The sequence below is a fragment of the Myxocyprinus asiaticus genome, chromosome 24, assembly GCF_019703515.2.
Source record: "Myxocyprinus asiaticus isolate MX2 ecotype Aquarium Trade chromosome 24, UBuf_Myxa_2, whole genome shotgun sequence".
In the NCBI taxonomy this organism is placed as follows: Eukaryota; Metazoa; Chordata; class Actinopteri; order Cypriniformes; family Catostomidae; genus Myxocyprinus; species Myxocyprinus asiaticus.
This window is the reverse complement of record NC_059367.1, coordinates 3,798,200-3,825,141: the sequence shown is the minus strand read 5'-3', so window position 1 is coordinate 3,825,141 and position 26,942 is coordinate 3,798,200. Positions and strand designations below refer to the sequence as shown.

The following is a 26,942-nucleotide window of genomic DNA, read 5'->3' as shown; positions in this document are numbered from 1 at the left end:
TTTATTACACACTTATATACATATAAACATATTTATATTACACATTAATATACAGTTGAAGTCAGAAGTTTACATACACGTTAGTCAAATACAATTAAACTCAGTTTTTCACAATTCCAGACATTTAATTGTAGAAAACATTCCCTGTCTTAGTTCAGTTAGGATCACTACTTTATTTTAAGAATGTGAAATGTCAGAATAATAGTAGAGAGAATGATTTATTCCCAGTGGGTCAGAAATGTACATACACTTTGTTAGTATTTGGTAGCATTGCCTTTAAATTGTTTAACTTGGGTCAAACATTTTGGGTATCCTTCCACAAGTTGCTGGAATTTTGGCCCATTCCTCCAGACTGAACTGGTGTAGCTGAGTTACAGGTCAGGGCTTTGTGATGGTCACTCCAGTACCTGTAAGCCATTTTGCCACAACTTTGGAGGTATGCTTGGGGTCATTGTCCATTTGTAAGACCCATTTGCGACCGAGCTTTAACTTCATGGCTGATGTCTTGAGATGTTGCTTCAATATATCCACATAATTTTCCTTCCTCATGATTCCATCTATTTTGTGAAGTGCACCAGTCCCTCCTGCAGCAAAGCACCCCCACAACATGATGCTGCCACCCCCATGCTTCACGGTTGGGATGGTGTTCTTCGGCTTGCAAGCCTCACCCTTTTTCCTCCAAACATAACGATAGTCATTATGGCCAAAAAGTTCCATTTTTGTTTCATCAGACCAGAGGACATTTCTCCAAAAAGTAAGATTTTTGTCCTCATGTGCACTTGCAAACTGTAGTCTGGCTTTTTTATGGTGGTTTTGGAGCACTGGCTTCTTCTTTGCTGAGCAGCCTTTCAGGTTATGTCAATATAGGACTAATTTTACTGTGGATATAGATACTTGTCTGCCTGTTTCCTCCAGCTTCTTCACAAGGTCCTTTGCTGTTGTTCTGGGATTGATTTGCACTTTTCACACCAAACTAAATTATGTTCATCTCTAGGAGACAGAATGCGTCTCCTTCCTGAACGGTATGATGGCTGCGTGGTCCCATGGTGTTTATACTTGCGTACTATTGTTTGTACAGATGAATGAGGTACCTTCAGGCATTTGGAAATTGCTCCCAAGGATGAACCAGACTTGTGGAGGTCCACAATTTATTTTCTGAGGTCTTGGCTGATTTCTTTTGATTTTGAGGAACTGAGTTTGAAGGTAGACCTTAAAATGCATCTACAGGTACACCCCCATTTGACTCCAATTAGCAAATTAGCCTATCAGTAGCTAATTGACTAAAGGCTTGACATAATTTTCTGGAATTTTCCAAGCTGCTTAAAGGCACAGTAAACTTAGTGTATGTAAACTTCTGACCCACTGGAATTGTGATATAGTCAGTTAAAAGTGAAACAATCTGTCTGTAAACAATTGTTGGAAAAATTACTCATGTCATGCACAAAGTAGATGTCCTAAACGACTTAACCAAAACTATAGTTTGCTAATATGAAATCTGTGGAGTGGTCAAAAATTAGTTTTAATGACTTCAGCCTAAGTGTATGTAAACTTCTGACTTCAACTGTATGAGTGCATATATGCATACTCATTTTACATATACATAACACTACATATTTTCCAGGAGCAGGGTTGGCTAGCCCTGCTCTATACACGTTTACACTATACATTCTCTTTGCATGTTGCTTTATTGTGTAAGTTTATGTAAATTTGCTGTCTGTCACTCCCTGTTTGCCTTGCTTTCTTTGCACATACATGTTGCCTCAGTTTTGCGAGAAGCACCCAAGTAAGAATTTAATTGTACTTGGTACTCTGTACTCTTTACACATGATAATAAAAAAGCTTTGACTTTGACGTCTGATGCTGGAGCTTATCTGTTTTAACAGAAATCAGAGTTAACCGGTAGAAGCTGAAGTGTAAGCCATTTGTAGGTTGACTTCCTGAATAGTGTAAACACTGTGGTTCTGTGCACTTTCAAAAAATTGCTCCGTTTATTTGAGTGGTCCGACATGACAACTTATGACTCGACCAATGGCATGAGTTTGGGGTGGGACTGTCTCATTGTCTGACCAATGAGAGTTGGCCAGAGCGATTGAGAATCCATAATAATTCGTTTGGAAAGCAGAAGTAAACTATAGTGGGGTAAATTTCTATAGTAAATAGGAGACTACAGCAGAAATTATTTTTGCATTCCCATTATGTTTCCATGACTTTCCAAAGAAGGACATTTTTTTTTTTAAACTAGATTTAAAGTAGTTAAACCAGAGTGATATGGATTACAGCATTTAGAAGATAGAAATATGCCAAATTTACTCTCAGTCCCTAAATAGATGTATTTGAAACCTTATCGCTTTCTATGTTTTTTCTAGGTGTTAACTAGGTTTTATGATTAATTCCAGGATAATATAATATAATATATTATTTAATAAAATGTATTATAATATAATATAATATAATTTATTATAATATGATATATCATATAATATTATTTAATATAATATAGTATGATTTAAGATAATTTATTATAATATAATATTATAATTTATTATAAAATAAAATGTACAAATGTAATGTGATATAATGTCATATTAAAATACACTAAATAAGCGGGAAACTTGTCACCACAGACTGTGAATCATCTTTATACAAGGACTGAAAAGTGTTAGATATGTATTTTGATTTATTACAAATACACATGTATTTTGTGTGTGTACAGATCCGACTCCACTGCTAGCGGCCACACACTCTCTGAGTGAGAGACTGGCAGAACTTCAGCATTCGGCTCCTGATGGTGATGCTCTGATCACAGAAATCTCGACCCACTGGAGGAGACACCTAGAGTGCCTTGATAAAGCAGGTCAGAGCTACACACACACACACACACACACACACTCGTGTGTTCATACACAAACATTTGGCTAGTTTTGTAATTCGAAACTTTTGATTTCTGTCTTTCTAAAATTAAGTTACTTATAATTACTATACTGTTCTACAAAGACAAAACACAGTAACTATGCCAGCGGTGAAACAAGAATTTGATTGTTCAGCCAAATGTGGATTATAAAATTGTCTCATTCTGTTTTCTCTGAATCTCAGCATAGTTGAGACAAACCCGTCTGTCACAGGACAAAATCCGACAGAATTTGAAGTTACTGTGAGCAACTTTAACCCAAACTCTAACCCTCACCCTAAAAGAAAACTTGAATTAAAAAGACAAACTTTATTTCGTTTTTGAATTAATCGCTTTTTTGTGTTCAATACAAGTTAATCAATAGACAAAAATCTGTGGCATAATGTTGATTATCACAAAAATTAATTTAGCCTTAAAAAAAATAAAATAAAATCTGGTTTACAGTGAGGTACTTACAATGGAAGTGAACGGGGTCAATCTGTGAATGTTAAAATACTCACTGTTTCAAAAGTATAGCCACAAGATGTGAACAATGTGTGTGTTAACATGATTTTAGTGTAATAAAATCGTTTACTAACCTTATCTGTGTAAAGTGAAAGCCATGATGACATAGTGCTGTAAACATTTAAACCCTAAAATGACCGTAAAAATGATGATTTAACTTAAAGGTGCTGTAAGTGATTTTAGCTGTTATAGAATTTCCACAAACTGAGCCTTTGGATTAGCCACGCCCCCTTTTCCCAAAACCCATATTTCAAAGATACCAAATGAGCTTTATTGAGACTGACACGAGCAGAAACGGTTGCAAAAACAACAGCAGCAAAATAGCGCCCTCAACTGACAACTGTTATGAACAACATGGCAAAAAATGGCATTAAGCATCAATAAAGCGCTGCAACTACAATACTATGAGAATGAGCAAAATGATTGACAGGCAGAAAGCGTCATTGACCACGGACACATTTTTGTTTGCTGTTTACAGAGTCTAGAGCTGTCACAGAGACAGGTGAGATGTTTCAGGACACTTATTTCATTAATATCTTTCAGGGAGTAGGAATGTTTTTTGCATACCTTTCCATGAAAAAAAAATCGCTTACAGCACCTTTAACTTTAGAGCTTAAATAATACGCAACTTTTAACAGTAGAATTAATTTTAGTGCTTTTATAAGCTTCACATTTCTGCCTTTTAAACCCTACAAAAATTGCCTCCATCTACTATTGTAAGTGCTTCACTGTAACCTCGATTTATTATTTTATTTTTATTTTTTTAAAGAAAAGGAGGGATGATTCGAAATTTATTTTTGTGGTAATCAATACTGTGCCACAAATGCTGTCGATTGAGCTTAATGTGTATTGAACCCGGAATATTTATTTAAGGAAAGGTCTAGATTTAATTTAATTTAATTATTATTTTATTCAGCTTAGATAACTTCTGGGGATACTTTGTTTTATTAGAAAAATCAAACTTGTTACATTTTGTTTCTTTTCGACAAAGCTTTTGTTACTATGTAAAATTATAAGGGAAACTGTGTTTTTCACCATTTTTAATCACATTTTAGCTTCTTTGCAGAACACTTAAATAGTCCTGCAGCGTGACAAGTCACAGTGTCTGACCTCAGAGTAGATATTGCAATGGTGTATTTGTTTTACCATAACAAGACATTATGAGACATGTACTAACAATACTGATTGTTCTGCAGTCAAGCACTCCACTGGTGTCTGTCTGTTTTCATACATCACTAAATCACTTCTCAGATTCTCTCAAATTCTGATCTGAAACTCGTAAACAGATGATTAACAGTATGTCAAGTGAAATTGGACAAATAACAATATATTTGAATATAATTTCATTTCATGCACAGAACACACAGAGGAGGGGTGTGTAACCGTGGAGACAGGGGAGGCGTTGGCACAGCGGCCCCATAAGATGACACCAAACAGCACACAGAACATCCAGGATGGAGAGTCACCTCTCCAAATCCATCAGAACACGGAAGAAGAGTATGTGACATACAAAATGATAAAGCGCATACACACTGTCAACAAGTATTCATTCTATTCATGTTCAGAATGGAATACTAGCGAACTGCTTCCTCCATACTACACGGTATGCTCTGTATAATGCCTAAAACTAAAAGGTGTGTGAAACAGTATGCAGTATGAAATGGTAATTATTTCAAAAAGCAGTATGCAACAGTGTCACATATTCTCATAACGTTGCATGCTTAATTCAGCAAATGCCGTCCAGTTATTCTTTCAGAAATACATACATTTTTAATCTAGTTTTGTGCAACAAATTTCATCTCTGCTCAAATAAACTGTTTAGAATGGGACAAAAATGTGTATTGTTTTTGTCATTGTGTGCATTGGTCAGGTTGGAAAATGAAGGTCAAGTCAGAGCACATATTGAGCGTTACACAGTGATTTTACAGTGTTTTCTGTTTGTGTTCTGTTCTGTTATTTGGGTATTTAATGCATACAAATACCTTTGTAGACTATGCAAAGTATACATACTGCACAGTGCACACTCCAAAAATAGTACAAGTCTTATTGTAGTATTCTACAAGCATAGCCATTTTTTTTTTTTTTAAAGGGATTTCATCCTTTTCTTGAGGTGAAAATAGTAAGTTTGACTGAAATCAGTGGATTTTAAATGATGTACTCAACATCTTCATCATTTCTCATCAGTGTCTCAGTCTCTTCCTGGTCTGATCTAGATTTTTCTGATCCTTCTGCAGGTCGGAACATAAATCAGATGCTTCTCTGCCTGTCAGACTCGGCCAGGCTGAGGATCGGATCAAAGCACTTCTGTCATGTAAGATCCATATCAGACACAGACATCATCTGAGGCTTCTGTGAGGTCAAAGGTCAATAATTCAACCTGGGGTTTTTTTTCCTTCTTTTTTTGTGTGTTTGTTCAGCACTGAACTCAGCCCAATCAGAGCTGCAGGCAATGAGATGTAAATACGACAAGGAAATGGCTGCTAGGTAAGAAACTCTTACAGCTTTAATGTAAAATGTATTTTTTTTGCCATGCAACAATGTATTTGATTTAATCTAGTAAAACTAAACTCAATCTACTCTTTTGAAACAGTAGTTAGCTATCTACAAAAGCAGATAGAGGTATTGAAGCTACTAAAGGGGTATATATATCTTTTTAAAAATGTAACTTTAAGATTATATATATATATATATTTTTGCAATCAAAGTGTTTAGCACAAAAACATTTAGGACCTCAAATTGTGTGACATCTTTCAATTTAAGGACTTTACACTAAAAACAACTACTGAAACTATAAAACACGTCACATTAAATAGCAGAGTCGGAAGCAAACTGATGAACAGTAGCATTTAGCGAATTATTTTGCCACAAATTAAAAGAGTGAATCGTTTATTTGCTCACTGAGTTATTTATTTAATCAACGATTCATTTATTTGATTAGTGAATTGCATATTTGATCATGAATTTATTTGATTAGTTAATTGTTTATTTGATCATTGAATCACTTATTTGATCACTGAATAATTGGAGTGAATGATTAGATGAGTGAATCGTTCATTTGATCAGAGAATCATTTATTTCATCAGAGAATCGTTTGTTTGATTAGTGAATTGCATATTTGATCATTGAATCATTTGATCAGTGAATCACTTATTTTATCAGTGAATCGCTGGATTGGATGATTGGATGAGTAGGTAGTTTATTTGATCAGTGAATCATTTATTTGAACAGTCAATCGTTTGTTTGAATATTCAATTGCATATTTGATCATTGAATCACTTATTTTATCAGTGAATCGCTGGATTGGATGATTGGATGAGTAGATAGTTTATTTGATCACTGAATCATTTGTTTGATTAATGAATTGCATATTTGATCATTGAATCATTTGATCAGTGAATCACTTATCAGTGAATCGCTGGATTGAATTATTGGATGAGTAGATAATTTATTTGATCAGTGAATCGTTTATTTGAACAGTCAATCCTTTGTTTGATTAGTGAATTGCATATTTGATCATTGAATCATTTGATCAGTGAATCACTTATTTTATCAGTGAATTGCTGGATTGGATGATTGGATGAGTAGATAGTTCATTTGATCAGTGAATCGTTTATTTGATCAGAGAATCCTTTGTTTGATTAGTGAATTGCATATTTGATCATTGAATCATTTGATCAGTGAATCACTTATCAGTGAATCGCTGGATTGGATGATTGGATGAGTAGGTAGTTTATTTGATCAGTGAATCATTTATTTGAACAGTCAATCATTTATTTGAACAGTCAATCGTTTGTTTGATTAGTGAATTGCATATTTGATCATTGAATATTTTGATCAGTGAATCACTTATTTTATCAGTGAATCGCTGGATTGGATGATTGGATGAGTAGGTAGTTTATTTGATCAGTGAATCATTTATTTGAACAGTCAATCGTTTGTTTGAATAGTGAATTGCATATTTGATCATTGAATCATTTGATCAGTGAATCACTTATTTTATCAGTGAATCGCTGGATTGGATGATTGGATGAGTAGATAGTTTATTTGATCACTGAATCATTTGTTTGATTAGTGAATCACATATTTAATAATTGAATCATTTGATCAGTGAATCATTTATTTAATCAGTGAATCGCATATTTGATCATTGAATCATGTCATCAGTGAATCATTTATTTGATCAGTGAATTCTTTGTTTGATTAGTGAATTGTGTATTTGATCAATGTATCAATTATTTGATTAGTGAATTACTTATTTGATCGTTGAATCATTTAATCAGTGAATCATTTATTAGATCAGTGAATTGTTTGTTTGATTAGTAAATTGCATATTTGATCACTGAATCATTTATTTAATCAGTGAATTGCTTATTTGATAATTGAATAATTGGACTGAATGTTTGGGTGAGTGAACCATTTATTTAATCAGTGAATCTTTTATTTGATCATTGATTCATTTGATTGAATGATTGTATGAGTGAATGGTTTATTTTATCAGTGAATCATTTATTTAAACAGGGAATCACTTATTTGATAATTGTATCATTTAATCAATGAATCATTTATTTAATTAGTGAGTTGCATATTTTATCATTGAATCATTGGATTTAATGATTGGATGAGTGAATCACTTATTTGATCAATAAATCGTTAATTTGATCAGTGAATTGCTTTTTTGATATTTGAATAATTTCATAAGTGAATCATTTATTTGATCAGTGAATCGCTTATTTGATCAGTGAATCATTTCTTCTGTGAATCATTTATTTACATGAAACCTCTAAACGAACGATTCACTAGAATGATTCAGACCTCCCAACGCTACTTTTGAGAGAGTGGACAGTTTGGTAGAGCAATTCCGGTTTGGTTACATTTGACAAAGTTCCACTGTGATTGCCAAATATTATTAGCAGCTGTGCTGATGATGCAATTACATTAGCTATGTTAACTTAGACATTTGCTACACTGAGAAACTGAAAGCACTGTACGGCTCACGAGTACACTGAGTGGTCCTCTCCTCTGGAAACTTGAGCTTTCTCTGATTGTGCTCTGAAAGTAAATCTTGTGTAATTGAGAAGCTGTCTTTGTTTAGCACAGCCTCAGAGATGCGCGTGTTTAATCAATCTTTCACTTCTCTTTATTATGCATCTCTCCACCTTTTGAAAATCAACTCCCTGATGGCTGAGAGGAAACTGTTGAACTTCAAACAAATCTTATGAATAATCTCCCCGAGATGCTATTCAAATGAGAGCGCTCTGATTGTGCGAGAGTGTGTGTGGGCATGTTGGGATACGATGTTGCCGAGGAGAGCGCTAGATAAGAAATGACTCACTCGACTCTAATGACAGTAAACCTTGCTTTATACTTGCTTGACTTCAGCGACTCCCTTAAGAACTATTGAACTTGTTTATTTACAGTATTTCTTCAATTGATGGATTCTGGTGTTTCTCTAGAGTCTGTGTTGTACAGAAATGTGACACATTATAAAGATGCTATTCGTGCCCCAACGTAGATAGTAACAGACAAAAAATAGCTTATGCACAAAAACATTAAGGCATGATTTTCAATGAAACTGCTCAATGGGGACTTTAGGACGTTCAAGATATTATAAACACAACAGTACAATTTTTTGTAAAGGTGCTTTAAAACAACGTAATAAAAATTACTTGACCTGATAGTAACATCGTCGACTGATGTTTGGGTCACTGACACAATGTTGTCCGAAGTGATAAAAATTAGAAATCTTTTAAAAAATCTAGTTTAAAACATGTCTGTCAAGTGTGTAGAAATTAAATCTTGTCGTCCATGTTGGTTTCAAACATTTTTGAAGAACATTTGTAGCATTTTCTTTACAAAAAATAATCTACATCAATACAGTATATATATATATAATGACTTAAAAATGTAAAAGTAAAAGGTATTAAAATACTTTCCTTGCACATTAAATACACACGAGAGTGCACAACATAATTCATTTTAATTCATTTTAGTTTTTAAACCAATCTGAAACATAGAGTAGCTGTTTATTTGAATCGTTTATTTGATCAATGAATCGTTTATTTGATTAGTGAATTGCATATTTGAGAATTGAACCATTTGATCAGTGAATCATTTATTTGAACAGTGAATCACTTATTTGATCAGTGAATCACTTATTTGATCAGTGAATCATTTATTTGAACAGTGAATCACTTATTTGATCAGTGAATCACTTTTTTGATCAGTGAATCATTTATTTGATTAGTGAATCATTTATTTAATCAGTGAATTGCTTATTTGATCATTGAATCATTGGATTGAATGATTGGATGAGTCATTTGTTTATTTGATCAGTGAATCATTTATTTGAACAATGAATCACTTATTTGATCAGTGAATTACTGATCTGATCATTCAATTATTTAATCCATGAATCATATACTTGTTCAGTGAATCGTTTATTTCATTAGTGCGTCATGTATTTGATCAATGAATCATTTATTTGATTAGTGAATCATTTATTTAATCAGTGAATTGCTTATTTGATCATTGAATCATTGGATTGAATGATTGGATGAGTCATTTGTTTATTTGATCAGTGAATCATTTATTTGAACAATGAATCACTTATTTGATCAGTGAATTACTGATCTGATCATTCAATTATTTAATCCATGAATCATATACTTGTTCAGTGAATCGTTTATTTCATTAGTGCGTCATGTATTTGATCAATGAATCATTTATTTGATTAGTGAATCATTTATTTAATCAGTGAATTGCTTATTTGATCATTGAATCATTGGATTGAATGATTGGATGAGTCATTTGTTTATTTGATCAGTGAATCATTTATTTGAACAATGAATCACTTATTTGATCAGTGAATTACTGATCTGATCATTCAATTATTTAATCCGTGAATCATATACTTGTTCAGTGAATCGTTTATTTCATTAGTGCGTCATGTATTTGATCAATGAATCATTTATTTGATTAGTGAATCATTTATTTAATCAGTGAATTGCTTATTTGATCATTGAATTATTGGATTGAATGATTGGAGGAGTCATTTGTTTATTTGATCAGTGAATCTTTTATTTGAACTGTGAATCATTTATTTGATCAGTAAATTGTTTATTTGATTAATGAATCACTTATTTGATCAGTAAATTGTTTATTTGATCAGTGAATCACTTATTTGATCGTTTAATTATTTCATCAGTGAATCATATACTTGTTCAGTGAATCATTTATTTGATTAGTACATTGTGTATTTGATCAATGAATCATTGGATTGAATGATTGGATGAATAAATTATTTTTTTGATCAGTGAGTCATTTATTTGAACAGTGAATCATTTATTTGATCAGTAATTTGTTTATTTGATCAGTGAATCATTTATTTGTTCAGTAAATTGTTTATTTGATCAGTGAATCACTTATTTGATCATTGAATTATCTCATCAGTGAATCATGTACTTCTTCAGTGAATTGTTTATTTGATTAGTGCATCGTGTATTCAATCAATGAATCATTTATTTGATCAGTGAATCATTTATTTAATCAGTGAATTGCTTATTTGATCATTGAATCACTGGATTGAATGATTTGATGAGTAATTTGTTTATTTGATCTGTGAGTCATTTATTTGAACAGTGAATCACTTATTTGATCATTCGATTATTTCATCAGTGAATCATATACTTGTTCAGTGAATTGTTTATTTCATTAGTGCATAATGTATTTGATCAATGAATCATTTATTTGATTAGTGAATCATTTATTTAATCAGTGAATTGCTTATTTGATCATTGAATCATTGGATTGAACGATTGGATGAATAAATTATTTGTTTGATCAGTGAGTCATTTATGTGATCAGTGAATCACTTATTTGATCGTTGAATTATTTCATCAGTGAATCATATACTTGTTCAGTGAATCATTTATTTGATTAGTACATCGTGTATTTGATCAATGAATCATTGGATTGAATGATTGGATGAATAAATTATTTGTTTGATCAGTGAGTCATTTATTTGAACAGTGAATAATTTATTTGATCAGTCATTTGTTTATTTGATCAGTGAATCATTTATTTGTTCAGTAAATTGTTTATTTGATCATTGAATTATCTCATCAGTGAATCATGTACTTCTTCAGTGAATTGTTTATTTGATTAGTGCATCGTGTATTCGATCAATGAATCATTTATTTGATTAGTGAATCATTTATTTAATCAGTGAATTGCTTATTTGATCATTGAATCATTGGATTGAATGATTGGATGAATAAATTATTTGTTTGATCAGTGACTCATTTATTTGAACAGTGAATCATTTATTTGATCAGTAATTTGTTTATGTGATCAGTGAATCATTTATTTGATCAGTAAATTGTTTATTTGATCAGTGAATCACTTATTTGATCGTTGAATTATTTCATCAGTGAATCATATACTTGTTCAGTGAATCGTTTATTTAGTCAGTGAATTATTTGATCATTGAATCACTGGATTAAATGATTGGATGAATAAATTATTTGTTTGATCAGTGAATCATTTATTTGAACAGTGAATCATTTATTTGATCAGCAATTTGTTTATTTGATCAGTGAATCATTTATTTGATCAGTAAATTGTTTATCTGATCAGTGAATCATTTATTTGATCAGTAAATTGTTTATCTGATCAGTGACTCACTTATTTGATCATTGAATTATTTCATCAGTGAATCATATACTTGTTCAGTGAATCATTTATTTAGTCAGTGAATTATTTGATCATTGAATCACTGGATTAAATGATTGGATGAATAAAGTATTTGTTTGATCAGTGAGTCATTTATTTGAACAGTGAATGACTTATTTGATCAGTAAATCTTTTATTTGATTGATGAATTATTTCATCAGTGAATCATATATTTGTTCAGTGAATTGTTTATTTGATCAGTGAATCTTTTGATATGTGAATACGTTTCTTAACATGAAACCTCTAAATGAACCAATTCACTAGAATGATTCATAACTCCCAATGCTACTTATGAGAGATGCAGCATCACCCCAAACATTTTTTGACTTCATGCCGCAGAAAGAATTATCAAAATGACTTTTTGAAAACAAGTTCATCATAGCAGAGGTTTATTTTATTCACTTAATAGATCCGGACAATAAAATGAGAAGTTATTGGCATCGGCTGTGTCGTAACTGTGCCCACTTGGCCAATTCACAGTGTTACCTACCAATTCCAAACTCTACCAACAGCCATTTTCTGCTTGCAAAGAACTGAGTAAATGTTTTGTAAAATAATGAATTTCAGCATGGGTTAATTTTGTGCGGATTTTTATGTATGTCTCATTTGCTATCAGTAGATGTTGCTCTGTAAATAATCTGTTGGTCACCCTGCTCTCTAGATATCGACATTCATTATTTGCCTTTGAAAACCCATATCGGTCAAAATCCACCATGATACATTTTGTTATTAAGTTCAAATGCTGTTAATGTACCTGTGAATCTCTGCTAGCCTACTACTTTAGAAAGTTAGTACTCACTCACTCATCATGTATGCTGTTCCAGAAGAAATTGTGTCTTTTCATGTCAGGCAGAGTTTGGATAATTTGCACACCGACTATAGCAGCATAGACCTGTGTGCAGTTACGTGTGAGCTTGCAACGTGATGTTTGATGTTTACCGTGTCGTTTGTATCTTCCAGAATGGAGGAGATGGGCGTACTAATGGCGAATCTGGAGAAGGCCAACCAGGTGAGTGTGGTGCCCTCCTCTCATCCTCTGATTGAGACGCTACGACGTCAACATAATCACCTTCATAATTAAGCATTGAGTTTAATTAGACACCCCTGCAGCCCCTCTTCCTCCTCGCCCTCGCTCGCACGGGCCCGTGATTACCCGCCACTCTTTCCCATGGTGGTGCACGCGTGGCGAGGGATGGCTGCTGAGAGCCGCGTGCGATGCAAAGTGAACGAGGAGGGCTATTAGTGCCCTCATTGCGCTGATTGCTTCCTTTTTTCCACCGTGATTTGCGTTTTCTCCCTTCGCCGGCGGCTTTTAGATAAATGATTCGAAAATGAGTCATTAATTAGCAGGCCGAGTGTGACAGAGCAGGTAAACAGTTTGGGAAGAAAGTGGCTGCAAGTAAACATTCACCTCAGCAGAACGGAGAGAGAGAGTGAGATGCCTGCCTTGTTTTACCTGCGGATGTTTTGAAGCACCTGTAAAACTCTCTGATTGAGGTTTTGAGGGTGTTCGGCCTGAAAATGCATTGAAATGGAATTTATGTGGCTGATTGTTATTGATGTTCCAATTTTCAGTGTGATATTTTACTAAATGCTCTGCATGTACAGTGGCCCCAAAAAGTGTTTGGACACTTAAGACAGGCTTGTACACAAAAAGCATTAGAAAACAAAATATCGAAGCAAGTGGCTTTTAATTTAACCTCCTGAGACCCCTGCATGACTGCTGTGTGCATTTTCCATTCCCATAAATGTCCTAAAAATTGATATCCACATGTGTGGACAGTGGGACTAAGTTGTGAAATTTTAAATAATACAAAGCTATAGAAAGTCAGATTTTTTTTAAATCAAATTGTTTATTAAGTCCAGCATCATCCAATCACTGTCAACCATGTTAAAATAAAATGATACATTATAAATTCTGAATCTATGTACTGATTATCATTGTCTCATGTCTGTCAAACATGTTGAGTGGTCCAAACATCATCTGCAGCCTGAAACTGAACTTTAAATAGGAAGTTTGGATTGAATGTACTTGGCTGCATAGAGAGCTATAGGATGCTCCCTTGCTTCCTAATTAGGGACTGACTAAACCTTCAGTATGCTGTCTGTCTGCACTGGTCTCAGAACAGTTCGAAATGCATCTTATTTTCATCCTAACTCCATAGACAGCCTCTGAAAGCAACATGTTCCAGTTTTTGGATGAACCCATTGATTCTCAATGTGATAATGCACAGTGACTATAGGATATTTTAACTGAAACTGAGCATGAAGTCCACGAATGTGGTCATTGTGTTTAACAAGCGTGCCGTTTCACGATAAATCACTCAGGTTTTAAAAATGGCATATCGGGTGAAACTAGAGACTCTTGACTCAAACAGGTTTCAATGTAAAAGCTTAATTAGGTTTCTTACCAGATGCAGTTGTGTTGGGGTTTCAACCAAACACAAACTCCTCTGCGAACGCCGCCATGTTGTTTTGTCACATGACTCCGTACATTGCAAAAGTTTAACCCTTTACTGACAGCCCAGAGTCTCCTGAACTGATATCAGTCGGTTTAAATGAAATTAAATTATGCGTTGCGTATAGCGAAGCCAAAATACAACGTCCACGCATGTGGACGCGGGGTCGCACAAGGTTAAATAAAGATAGCACAAGTACACTTTTCAAGCAAAATATTTCACACAAAAAAAGATGTTTGTTAGGTTTGAAATGATCAAACTATAGATATTATTTTCTAAATAAAGACTAAAAGTGTTTGGGACTTAAAAGTCACACTTACAAATGTCTGACTGTTATTAAACTAGATAAAATATCAAACCAGGTGTCATTTTGTTTTTAAATAATTTGTATCATTTTTATACAAATCCCTAACCCAACCAAAACATTCAATTTCAATACATAACTCATCCGGACCATCGTTTGAGATATGGACATGAATGATCGTAAACATTACATTTGAATTATTGGCTGCCGAGAGCATGAAACCATCAAAATTCAAGACACATTTAGAAACCAAACACTTAAACTATAAAACTTCTCTAAAAGTTTTTCTTTTGGTGCGAAAAACAGTTTTGGCACTGTGTTTGGTCGCCACTGTAAAAAGTGAGGTTTTACAAATACTTTATATTCAAATTTTGAACACTTTATCTATTGTTTTATCATTTGAAACCTTGCGATCTTCTCTTTCTTTAAAAGTGTACTTGTGCTATCTTTATTCAAAATAAATGCCACTTTCTTGGATATTTTATCTAATTTGTACATTATCAAGTGTAGCGCAAGTTTTAAAATAGTTTTGGGGACATTGCGCACATGCGCAGTGACTAAAGTGGGAACAGAGTTTTTAAAAAGTTTTGTGTTTGATGACAGAGAGCAGATTTAGCCCAGAGAGAAGTGGACAGGCTTCGTGAACAGCTCACTGATACTTCTAAAGGGGCCGGCCCGTCAGAGGAGGGACCCAAAGAGGTAAGAGTGAGCCTCAAACTTTTAGATGAAAGACGAGCGACTCGCTTCACAGCAAATTACCATCTTAACGCATCCAATCTGCTGTCCGCAACCTCATTAGTGGCTCTTTGAGGCAATGTGATTATAGGAAGGCAGAGGAGGCGGATATTTTGAAGTTGAAACGAGATTTTCATGTTAGCCTCTGCCACTCCTGTCTCAGGAGAGAGAGCGCGATGAGAGGGACGTGCGGCTGGAGGCGGTGCTGTTCTCGAAGGACAGAGAGATCCTCAGACTGCTCGAGAACGTCCAGAGGCTGCAGTTCACTTTACAGGAAGTCCAGGACTCATCGGCCAATCAGATCGTAGAGCTGGAACGCCAGTTAGCCTATAAGTCAGAAGCTATAGAGGTGAGAGCATTTCTCTAATTGTTAAACCTTTATACCTTGTTTTATACAGTGTTTAATGTGGAAATTGCAGCGTACAAACTGTGTATCGTGTGTTTTCACTGGAACAGTTTGTATTCATTGTATTGTGGGGGGAATTCATTTAAACAGGACAGTTATACAGTATATCTATCGTTCATTCTGTCGTTCTATTTATCTATCTATCTATCTTTTTATTTATCGATCTTTCATTCTGTCGTTTTTCTATTGCTCTTTCTATCGTTCGTTCATTTGTCCGTTCGTTCTGTTTATTTCTCGCTCATTGTTTGTTCTTGTGTTCCTTCATTCTATCGTTCGTTCTATTGCTTGCTCTACCGTTCATTCTATTGTTCCTTCTGTTGTTCACTTGTTCCTTTGTTCTATCGTTCTATCTTTATATCCATCAATCGATCCATCGTTTGTTCCATCGTTCATTCTATTGTTCCTTCTATTGATCACTTGTTAGTTTATTCTATCGTTCTATCTTTATATCCATCCATCGATCCATCATTTGTTCTATTGTTCATTGTATAGTCCTATCCTTCGTTCTATCACTCATTGTATCGTTTGTTCTATCGTTCATTCTATTGTTCGGTGTATTGTTCACTTGTTCGTTTGTTCTATCATTCAATCTTTATATCCATCCAACGATCCATCATTTGTTCTGTTGTTCATTGTATAGTCCTATCGTTCGTTCTATCACTCATTGTATTGTTTGTTCTATTGTTCATTCTATTGTTCTATCCTTCGTTCTATCACTCATTGTATCGTTTGTTCTATCGTTCATTCTATTGTTCGGTCTATTGTTCACTTGTTAGTTTGTTCTATCGTTCTATCTTTATATCCATCCAACGATCCATCATTTGTTCTATTGTTCATTGTATAGTCCTATCGTTCGTTCTATCACTCATTGTATCGTTTGTTCTATTGTTCATTCTATTGTTCCTTCTATTGTTCACTTGTTCATTTGTTCTTTCAGTTCTATCTTTATATCCATACATTGATCCATCAATCTTTTTATCATTCATTGTATTGTTCTATCATTTGTTCTATCGCTTATTGTATCGTTCCTACGTTCTATTGTTTGTTTGTTCTATCTTTATATCCATCCATCCATCCATCCATCCATCATTTGTTCTATCGTTCGTTGTATTGTCCTATCGTTCATTCTATCACTCATTGTATCGTTTTTTCTATTGTTCATTGTATTGTTCTATCATTCGTTCTATCGTTCATTCTATTGTTCAGTGTATTGTTATATTGTTCATTCTGTTGTTTGTTATATTCTATTGTCCATTCTATTGCACATTGTATTGTTTTTTCGTTTGTTCTATCGTTCTATCTTTATATCACCCATCCATCATTCGTTTTATAATCATTTATATTGTTATATCGTTTGTTCTATCGCTCATTGTATTGTTTGTTCTCTTGTTCTGTCGTTCTGTCTATTCATCAGTCCATCCATCCATCCATCCATCATTCGTTCTATCTTTTTTTTCCATTGTTCAATCTTTCGTTCATTCTATTGCTCACTCTACAGCTCATTTTATCATGTATTCTATTGTTCATTTGTTATATCATTCTATCTATCCATCAATCCATCATTTGATCTCTTGTTCATTGTACTGTTCTAACGTCGTTCTATCACTCTTTGTATCATTTGCTCTATCGTTCTGTCTTTATATTCATCCATCCATCGTTCTATCGTATGTTCTATCATTCGTTGTATTGTTCTATCGCACACTATTGTCCGTTCACTTGTTCTGTCATTCTGTCTAATCATCAATCATCCATCCATCCATCCATCATTCGTTCTATCTATTGTTCCATTGTTCAATCTTTCATTCGTTCTATTGCTTGCTCTACTGCTTATTCTAATGTTCATTCATTATATTGTTCTAATGTTCATTCTATCGCTCATTGTATCGTTCATTTGTTTGTTCTATTGTTCTGTCTTCATATCCATCCATACCATCGTTCGTTCTAATGCTTATTGTATCATTTGTTTGTTTGTTCTATGGTTCTTTATTTATATCCTTCATCAATCAATCCATCGTTTGTTCTAATGTTCATTGGTTTGTTCTATCGTTCGGTCTTTATAACATAATTTATCCATCGATCCACTTTCATTCTATCCTTCGTTGTATTGTTCTAACGTTCGTTCTACTGCTCATTGGATTGTTTGTTCATTTGTTCTATTGTTCTGTCTTTATCCATCCATCCATCGTTCGTTCTATAGTTTGTTCTATCATTCGTTGTATTGTTGTGTCATTCGTTCTATCGCTCATTGTATCATTAGTTTGTTTCTTCTATTGTTCTGTCTTTAAATTCATCCATCGTTCATCGTATTGTTCTATCATTCGTTCTATTGCTCATTGTATCATTTGTTTGTTTGCTCTATCGTTCTTTATATCCATCATCAATCGATCTATCATTCCTTCTATCGTTCTTTGTATTGTTCTATATTTCGTTCTATCACTCATTGTTCGTTCGTTTGTTCTATCATTCATTGTATTGATCTATCGTTCATTCTGTTGCTCGTGTCGTTAGTTTGTTTGTTCTATCGTTCTGTCTTTATATCCATCCATCGTTCCTTCTATCATTCGTTGTATTGTTCTATTGTTCATTCTATCGCTTATTGTATCGTTCGTTCTTTTGTTCTGTCATTCAGTCTTCATAGCATCCATCTATCCATCATTTGTTCTATTGTTCATTCTATCATTTGTTGTATTGTTCTATCATTCGTTCTATTGCTCATTGTATCGTTTGTTCATTCGTTCTATCATTTGTTTGTTCTTTTATCGGTCTGTTCATTTTTTGTTCATTTTATTGTTCATTCTATCATTCCTTCGTTCTGTTTACCTATCTATTGTTTGTTCTTTCATTCGTTGTTCCACTGTTCGTTCTGTCTTTCATTCTATAGTTCGTAATTTCTATCCTACATTCCTTCTATAGTTTTTTCATTCCAATGTTCCTTCTATTGTTTGTTGTACCACTCATTCTACTGTTTGTTCTGTTATTTGTTCTATCATTCATTGTTGTTCATTCTATCATTCTATGTTCTTTCTGTCTAACACTAGTTCTATTGTTAATTTTATCTATCTGTATATCTATCTATCTATCTATCTATTTTATTAAGACAACATTTAAAAGGATACTTTTACTGTCAGCAGACTTTCTGCTACTCACAAAGTAAAGAAATACAGTTATCTGTCAATAACCTGACATAACTATCATATCGTTTGGTGTCTTTACAGACCCTTGAGGCCAAACTTCAGTCCCAGATGGACTATGAAGAGATAAAAACAGAACTTAGGTAAAGTTTAGCATAATTCTGATTATGATAACTGGTCCTGTTTTTAGTAAGGACAGTCTTAACATGGCGTATCTCTGTGTCTCCTGCAGTATCCTGAAAGCTATGAAACTGGCATCAGCAAACGGAAGTTCCTCACAGGTGAGCAAACTGAACTAATAAGTGTTCATTCTGCATCTAACAGTACTGCATTACATTAACACACTGTTAGCCCCTCAAATAAACTTCTCCACAAAATCAGGTGTTTTATTTCACTTGTCTAAATCTGTCAATGAGGAAACACTACAGCGATGCGAGTGAACACCTCACTAGCAGCATCTATAATGTTGATTCACTCAGCCATTAACATTGATTCATCTGACTTTAACTGCCTGTGTGTGTGTTTGAGCAGGATTCAGCCAAAACCGCAGAGGCCCTGCTTTTGGACAAAGATGCCTTTTTGTCTTCTCACAAATTTTTTGTGGATAAAGTCAGAGTGTTACACAAAAATGGTAAGGAAATATCTGTTTAGATGTACCAGTATTAATTAAAGTCAACATGAAATCAAAACTGACAATATTTGCTTTCTTAATAAATGTTTCTGTTTTTTTCCAAAGACAAATATAATTTTTTTATTTTTTGCAATTTTTCATCAAAATGTAATAACTTGCTTTTTGGCTGATGTCACCAAGCCCTCTTATTTTCTAACGCCTTCCCCTTTAACTACCTGGTTAATAGGTAAATAGGCTATTTTTGTATTTATTTATTTTTTAAAATCAAAATGAAACTTTGCCTAATTAAAAAAAAATACATTTTCTTTACGCTTGTGTATATATATATATATATATATATATATATATATATATATATATATACATCTTGCCTGCCTTATTTTCGATTAAATCCCCATAATGCTAATTAAAACTCTCTTATAATTACAAGGAATATCATTTAAGAAGAATCAAATATTATGGGTGTGTAGTTATTATGAAACATGAGATATTGTGTTTGCTTATTTACTTGTTAAAGGAAATATAAAATTATAACAAAGAAGTCTTGTTGGCTATAGTTTGTAGTGTTTACATTTGTATTTATTTTAAATGTTTAATTTTAAACCCTGCCTATTTACGCCTTTCTCTTCTCTTAAAGGAATAGTTTGTATGACAAATTGCTTGCTATGTTCCTCATTTGTAAGTCGCTTTGGATAAAAGCCTCTTGCTAAATATCTGAACGTAATAGTAAATGTAAAGGAATAGTTCACCTAAAAATGAAATTCTGTCATCATTTACTCACCCTCATGAAGTTCCAAACCCATATGACATCCTTTCCTCAGTGAAACACAAAATATGATGTTGATGAGGCAGAATTTGAGCTTCAGTCACCATTCACTTTAACTTCATCTTTCAATATAATGCATAACATCTCCTTTTGTGTTCATACGGGTTTGAAAACAACATGATGGTAAATAATGATGACAGAATTTTCATTTTGGGGGAACTATCCCTTTAAATACATTTGAACATTCATGAAACATTAACATTTATCTGTGTCTGTTAAGATAAGAGTCCCTCAGAGGACTCCAGTAAGGACATGGGTCGCCCCGCAGGGTCGAATTCCTCCCCTCCTGGAACGTTGCCTATCGATGGCCACACTTCCTCCAGCCCAGACCCGGCCGACAACGACACACCTTCCTCTGCCCCTGAACTGCCCCGCCCCTTTTCAGTGTCATCCTTCTCGAGCGAGAAACTTCCATTGGATCAACTCCTGCAGAAGCAACTCCTGTCGCCCCTCTTTAAGAAAGACAGCGCCTCCATCATGGCATTCCCTACTGCCCTCTACGCCGCCAAAGCTGCCCTCATGTCAGCCAATCAGAACTCCTCTGTGCCCGTTGCCATGGAGACAGGCATGCCAAGTGACCAATCAGAGAGTGGGAGCTCAGGCGGAGGAGACGACGACCAGCTGGACACATCAGAAATCGCATTTCAGGTCAAAGAGCAGCTGCTGAAACACAACATCGGTCAGCGCGTGTTCGGTCACTATGTGCTGGGCCTCTCGCAGGGCTCAGTCAGCGAGATCCTCGCACGACCCAAACCCTGGAGGAAGCTCACCGTCAAGGGCAAAGAGCCGTTCATCAAAATGAAACAGTTCCTGTCGGATGAGCAAAACATTCTGGCTTTACGCACCATACAGGTTCGCCAGCGAGGTGAGTGGACTTAACCAAACCACTCACCAGTCGTAGTGCGAATGCATCAATCGCATTTGTATGGGCTCGCAGTCAGAAGAGTTTATTTTGAAATGCTAGAGCGCCTCTCATGCATGAGATGGAACGGCACGCCAAAGAACGAAGTAAACCATAATGTCATATTTAACCCCAAAATCAAAAGAAGAAATTATATTTTGCTTGATTTATTTTATTTTATATCTGATTATTGTTCTTGTTTCTATATACTTTTTTAAATGCTGTTTCTATTTATTTGTTCGAATTAGTTTTTGATTATTTTCTTATATTAATAGGGATATTGCATGTCAAATCAACCAAATTTCAGAAACTTCCCCTGGCTGATATGTTTGATTTTGTTAATACTTTTTTCTGAAGAAAGATAAACAGAAATGTTGATGAAAGTCAAAATATTAAATGGCATGGATCAATATTTACGGAGTAATCCACTGTTTTGCAGAGGGGGTCAAAAAGATAGTTCTCACCTATGATTTTGGAGCAAAACTACAGGTCAAAAAACAACCTTAGAAAGGTGTCAGTGTCATTATTTTATTTTTACACAGAGATTGGCAAGTCTATTATTAAAATCAGTTGACTTGAACACTTCTTGTTGCATTATATGCCAATGGTGTGAGTCCAAAAATGGCAACAAACACTTTCCTGTGTTGTTTTTCCAAAGTTGGAGTGCCTATAACTCCAGAAATGTTAAATATATCTTAAAATTCTTTTAGAATCTGGTTTAGAACAAACTTTCCTTTTTATACAGTATCTAAATTTGTCCTGTATGGTATAATCCCAGAGATATGGGGCTCTCAACGTGGCTCCATGCAGAAATTGTTACATTTTACCTATTTTAGTGGTCGAAAACCAAATTTTGGTAGTATTTCCATAAACATTGATCCATGCCATTTTAATATTTTGGCTTTTATCATCATTTAGGTATTACTTCCACCAGTAAAAAAAATGATGATAATAATAATAATAATAATAAATATACACTACTGGTCAAAAGTTTTGAAACACTTGACTGAAATGTTTTTCACAATCTTAAAAATCTTTTGATCTGAAGGTGTATGCTTAAATGTTTGAAATTTAATAAAATTTGAAAAAAATAAAAATATAATTGTGCCACCATATTCATTTATTTCATTATAAAACTAAGATTTAATTAAGAAAAAAAAAAGTTTCTGAAATTGATGACTTGGACCAAATAATAAAGAAAATCAGCCAATAAGTGCCCAACATACTGTAGATGGGAACTCCTTCAATACTGTTTAAAAAGCATCCCAGGGTGATACCTCAAGAAGTTGCTTGAGAAAATGTCTGCAAATTCTAGGCAAAGGGTGACTACTTTGAAGATGCTAAAATATAACACAGTTGTGATTTATTTTGGATTTTATTTAGTCACAATTTAATTCCCATAGTTCCATTTATGTTATTCCATAGTTTTAATGACTTTACTATTATTCTAAAATCTGAAAAAAATTATAATAAAGAATGAGTAAGTGTTTCAAAACTTTTGACTGGTAGTGCATATATATAAATGTCAAAAATAAAATGTTGTCCTCTGGTTGACTTCAAACGGAATGACCCTATAATAATTCTTTCTGTTGTTTAGCCCATTGGCACAACTTTTATTGATTTTAAATATGCTTTAATATTAAATGACTTAACTGGACTGTTTTTAGGACAATTTTTAATTTTTTTAATTTGTTTTTGTATTGTGTCACTATTTTCATTACAATTATTTTAACCGTTTTATTTATATAAGAGCCGTACCAATGAACTAATTCACTAAAATGATTTAAACTTCCCAACATTACATATGAGAGATGTAAGAGTTTAGTGAAGCATGTTTGATTACTCCCTCAGCTCGACAGGCAATGTGCCAAAAACAGTGTTGTAGCATTTTGTTCCACTACACATTTGTTGATGCTCATTGGAAAAGGTAGCTAGTTTCTGGAAAAATTACACTATTTCATGTTTAAAGTCAACATGAAATCACTGCTTTCTTAAAAGGATAGTTCACCCAAAAATGAAGATTCAGTCATTGTTTACTCACCCCTGTGTTGTTATAACCCTATATGACTTTCTTTCTTTTTCTGAACACAAAGAGAGAAATAGTGAAAAAACGTTGTGCTCAGTGATGTCATACAATGGCAGTTTATGGTGACCATCTCTTCAAGCTTCAAAAGAACACAAAAGTATAATTCAGAAGTCTAATAAATTATTCCATGAGACTCATGATTGTTATGAAAGTATACGATAAGATTTGATGAGAAACAAACTGAAATCTAATGTATTATTTAGTGAAAATGTTCACTGACAGTTGATCTCCGGTGCACGGTCACGATATTGCATGAGAACAACAGTTCATGCTGCCCCCTCGCGACATTGGGGCGTTCAAGTGAAATCTCATTTTGTTTTTCTAAAAACAGGTCCGCTACAGCGATAGTGACAACAGAACACAACACAGCTGCTCACAAAACAGAGAACAGAACTTACTAAACATGTCTGAAGAGTTTGTAGTCGAAGAATTGATGCATTTCTATGCCCAGCCTTATTTTTTATTTTTTTGAAAGTTTTTGGATTGGTGCTAGTTCACAGTGGACAGAGTTACCCACGCGATCCGAAAATTGAAAACAAGCGATCGATAGAATGTACCATTGCTCGTCACTGCTGGTTAGGACAAAACTCTGATTACCATAGAAAATATACCTTTATTGTATGTCGTTTGCCGTCAGTTTAGGACACGGTGTGACTGTGGCTGCCTGTAGCCTCCTCGATGTTTCTGTTTGATTTCCGAGTGCTCCGTTCAAAAAAATAAGGCTGGGCATAGAAATGCATCAATTCTTTGACTACAAACTCTTCAGACATGTTTAGTAAGTTCTGTTCTCTGTTTTGTGTGCAGCTGTGTTGTGTTCTGTTGTCACTATTGCTGTGGCGGACCTGTTTTTAGATAAACAAAACTAGTTTTTGCTTGAACGCCCCAATGTCACGAGGCGGCTGCGTGAACTGTTGCTCTCGTACCCTATCATGACCGCACACAGGAGATCAACGGTCAGTGAACATTTTCACTAAATAATCCGTTAGATTTCAGTTTGTTTCTCATCAAATCTTATCGTATGCTTTCATAACAATCATGAGTCTCATGGAATCATTTATTAGACTTCTGAATTATACTTTTGTGTTCTTTTGAAGCTTGAAGAGGTGGTCACCATAAACTGCCATTGTGTGACATCATTTCTCCCTTTGTGTTCAATTTCTCCCTTTGTGTTCAGAAAAAGAAAGAAAGTCATATAGGGTTATAACAACACATGGGTGAGTAAACAATGACTGAATCTTCATTTTTGGGTGAACTAATCCTTTAATACACATTTCTGGTCTTATTGTGGATGATTCATCAGTGCATGTTATTCCTTTAGAAAAACTTGTGCCACCTCTAAAATGACTTTATTTTATGGATAACATAACTGCTCCCCTCCAACCACCTGTCATAAAGAGACTACTTTTCACCATCCAGTCAATTCCTGATGAATTAAGTCAAGTCCCACCCTACTTATTTTTTCCTGTTGAATATCTTGTTTCACTCGTAAATGCATCACATTACGGAAGTAAAATGGGTTGCGAATGCTGTTTCATGTTGACTTTAAAAAGGACTTTGACTAATCCCAAAGGCCCATCTGACTTCCTGAAGATTCATCCCTCTAAATGCCTCAGAACCGTTTCAGATCCTCAAATGAGTCGATCGAGGTTTCCTGTTCAGACGTTTCTATCAGTCCCAGAACGCTGGTGTATTTATGCGCTACTTCCTCACTCCCTCTCAATCGTGTATTTGTTGTGATACTCTGTTTTCTCTCTGAGCTTTGAAATTGAAGCTTTCACGTGTTACTGCACTCTCACTTGATGCCAGTTCTCAAAGGCCACCATTGATCAAGCAATCAAACATTAGGCTGCGGAGCGGCGCTCTGATCAACGGCCCACTCTCCTCACCTCTCTCTCTCTCTCTCTCTCTCTCTCTCTCTCCCCGGCAGGGAGCATCACTCCTCGCATCCGAACTCCTGAAACTGGGTCAGACGATGCCATCAAGAACATTCTAGAACAGGCCAAGAAGGAGATCCAGTCACAGAGAGGTGCGTTACAAAGAAACATGCAGAATATTGTATGAAAAGCCAATTTATGAATCACACACTAATTGGGTGCTGCGTTCTATACCAACAAAATAACAAGCAACATAGTTAAATGGACTTTGATGTGTTTACCTATGCATATATTTTGCATTAATATGTAAAACATGAGGTATTTCCTATGTGTGCGTGCTTCTGTATCTCCTGCTTTTTTATTTAAAAAGGAATATTCTGGGTTCAACAAGTTAAGCTCAATCAACAGCATTTGTGGCATAATGTTGTTTGCCACAAAAATAATTTCGACTCGTCCCTGTTTTTCTATAATAAGAAGCAAAAATCAAGGTAACAGTGAGGTACTTACAATAGAAGTGAATGGGGCCAATTTTTTAATTTTATAAAAGTACTTGCATTAATTCTTCTATTAAAACTTGTGTATTATTTGAGCTGTAAAGTTGTGTAAAATTTCGTTTTTGCGGCAGACTACAAAATTACTGGCATTACAGTGAATATGGCACTACGTCGTCATGGCACCAAAGTTGTCAAATTGAATGTAATTTTACACAGATGCGGTTAGTAAGTGATTTTATCACAGTAAAATCATGTTAACACCCATATTATTTACGTCTTGTGTCTATACTTTTGAAACATTGAGTACGTTAACGTTTACATATTGGCCCCATTGACTTCCATTGTAAGTGCCTCACTGGAACACAGATTTTTGCTTTTTTAAAGAAGAGGAGGGACAATTAAAAAAATAATTAATTTTTTTTTTGTGGTAATCAACACAATGCTGTCAATTGAGCTTTACTTGTATCGAACCTGGAATATTCCTTTAAATGCTGTAGCTGTTTTGTTTTTCTAAACTAAAAGGACCTACTTAAAATGAGAACAAATGTATAAAAATTCTAAACAATTTTTACAATTGACATATCATGGTTGGGACGGAAAATACAAGTTAAACGTACAATACAAATATAAATCAATTTCAATATAAAGCAATAAGTATATATATATATATATGTGTGTGTGTGTGTGTGTGTGTGTGTGTGTTTTATATTAATATAGATTTTTATCTGTATGAAGTACTGAGTTTTGGTCTAAGGAAAGGTGATTTTAGACACAATTGAGAGAAAAAAAAAGAGAAAGTAAGATAAATTGTTACGTTTGTGTTAAGAACATTCTACTGCTAATCTCTGATGAATTGCAAAGAAAAAAATGTTGCTATTTGTTGCTAACTAGTGGCAGGTTAATTTGAGGAACATGTTTCGTCCTGTTTCCAAAGAATAATTGAAAGAATGTGG

At 34.2% G+C, this 26,942-nt stretch overlaps 1 protein-coding gene across 1 annotated transcript in view; it reads left to right on the top strand.

Moving 5' to 3' along the window:
• The window catches only part of LOC127414520 (homeobox protein cut-like 2), a 200,703-nt gene that overhangs the window by 164,827 nt on the left and 8,934 nt on the right, over positions 1-26,942 (top strand). The window contains exons 5-16 of the mRNA XM_051652592.1: positions 2,714-2,854; positions 4,771-4,909; positions 5,647-5,723; positions 5,830-5,896; positions 13,103-13,151; positions 15,509-15,604; positions 15,804-15,989; positions 19,262-19,320; positions 19,410-19,458; positions 19,709-19,808; positions 20,855-21,499; positions 25,549-25,647. Coding sequence (XP_051508552.1) covers positions 2,714-2,854; positions 4,771-4,909; positions 5,647-5,723; positions 5,830-5,896; positions 13,103-13,151; positions 15,509-15,604; positions 15,804-15,989; positions 19,262-19,320; positions 19,410-19,458; positions 19,709-19,808; positions 20,855-21,499; positions 25,549-25,647 — 1,707 coding nt within the window. The remainder of the gene's footprint in view (positions 1-2,713; positions 2,855-4,770; positions 4,910-5,646; positions 5,724-5,829; positions 5,897-13,102; positions 13,152-15,508; positions 15,605-15,803; positions 15,990-19,261; positions 19,321-19,409; positions 19,459-19,708; positions 19,809-20,854; positions 21,500-25,548; positions 25,648-26,942) is intronic.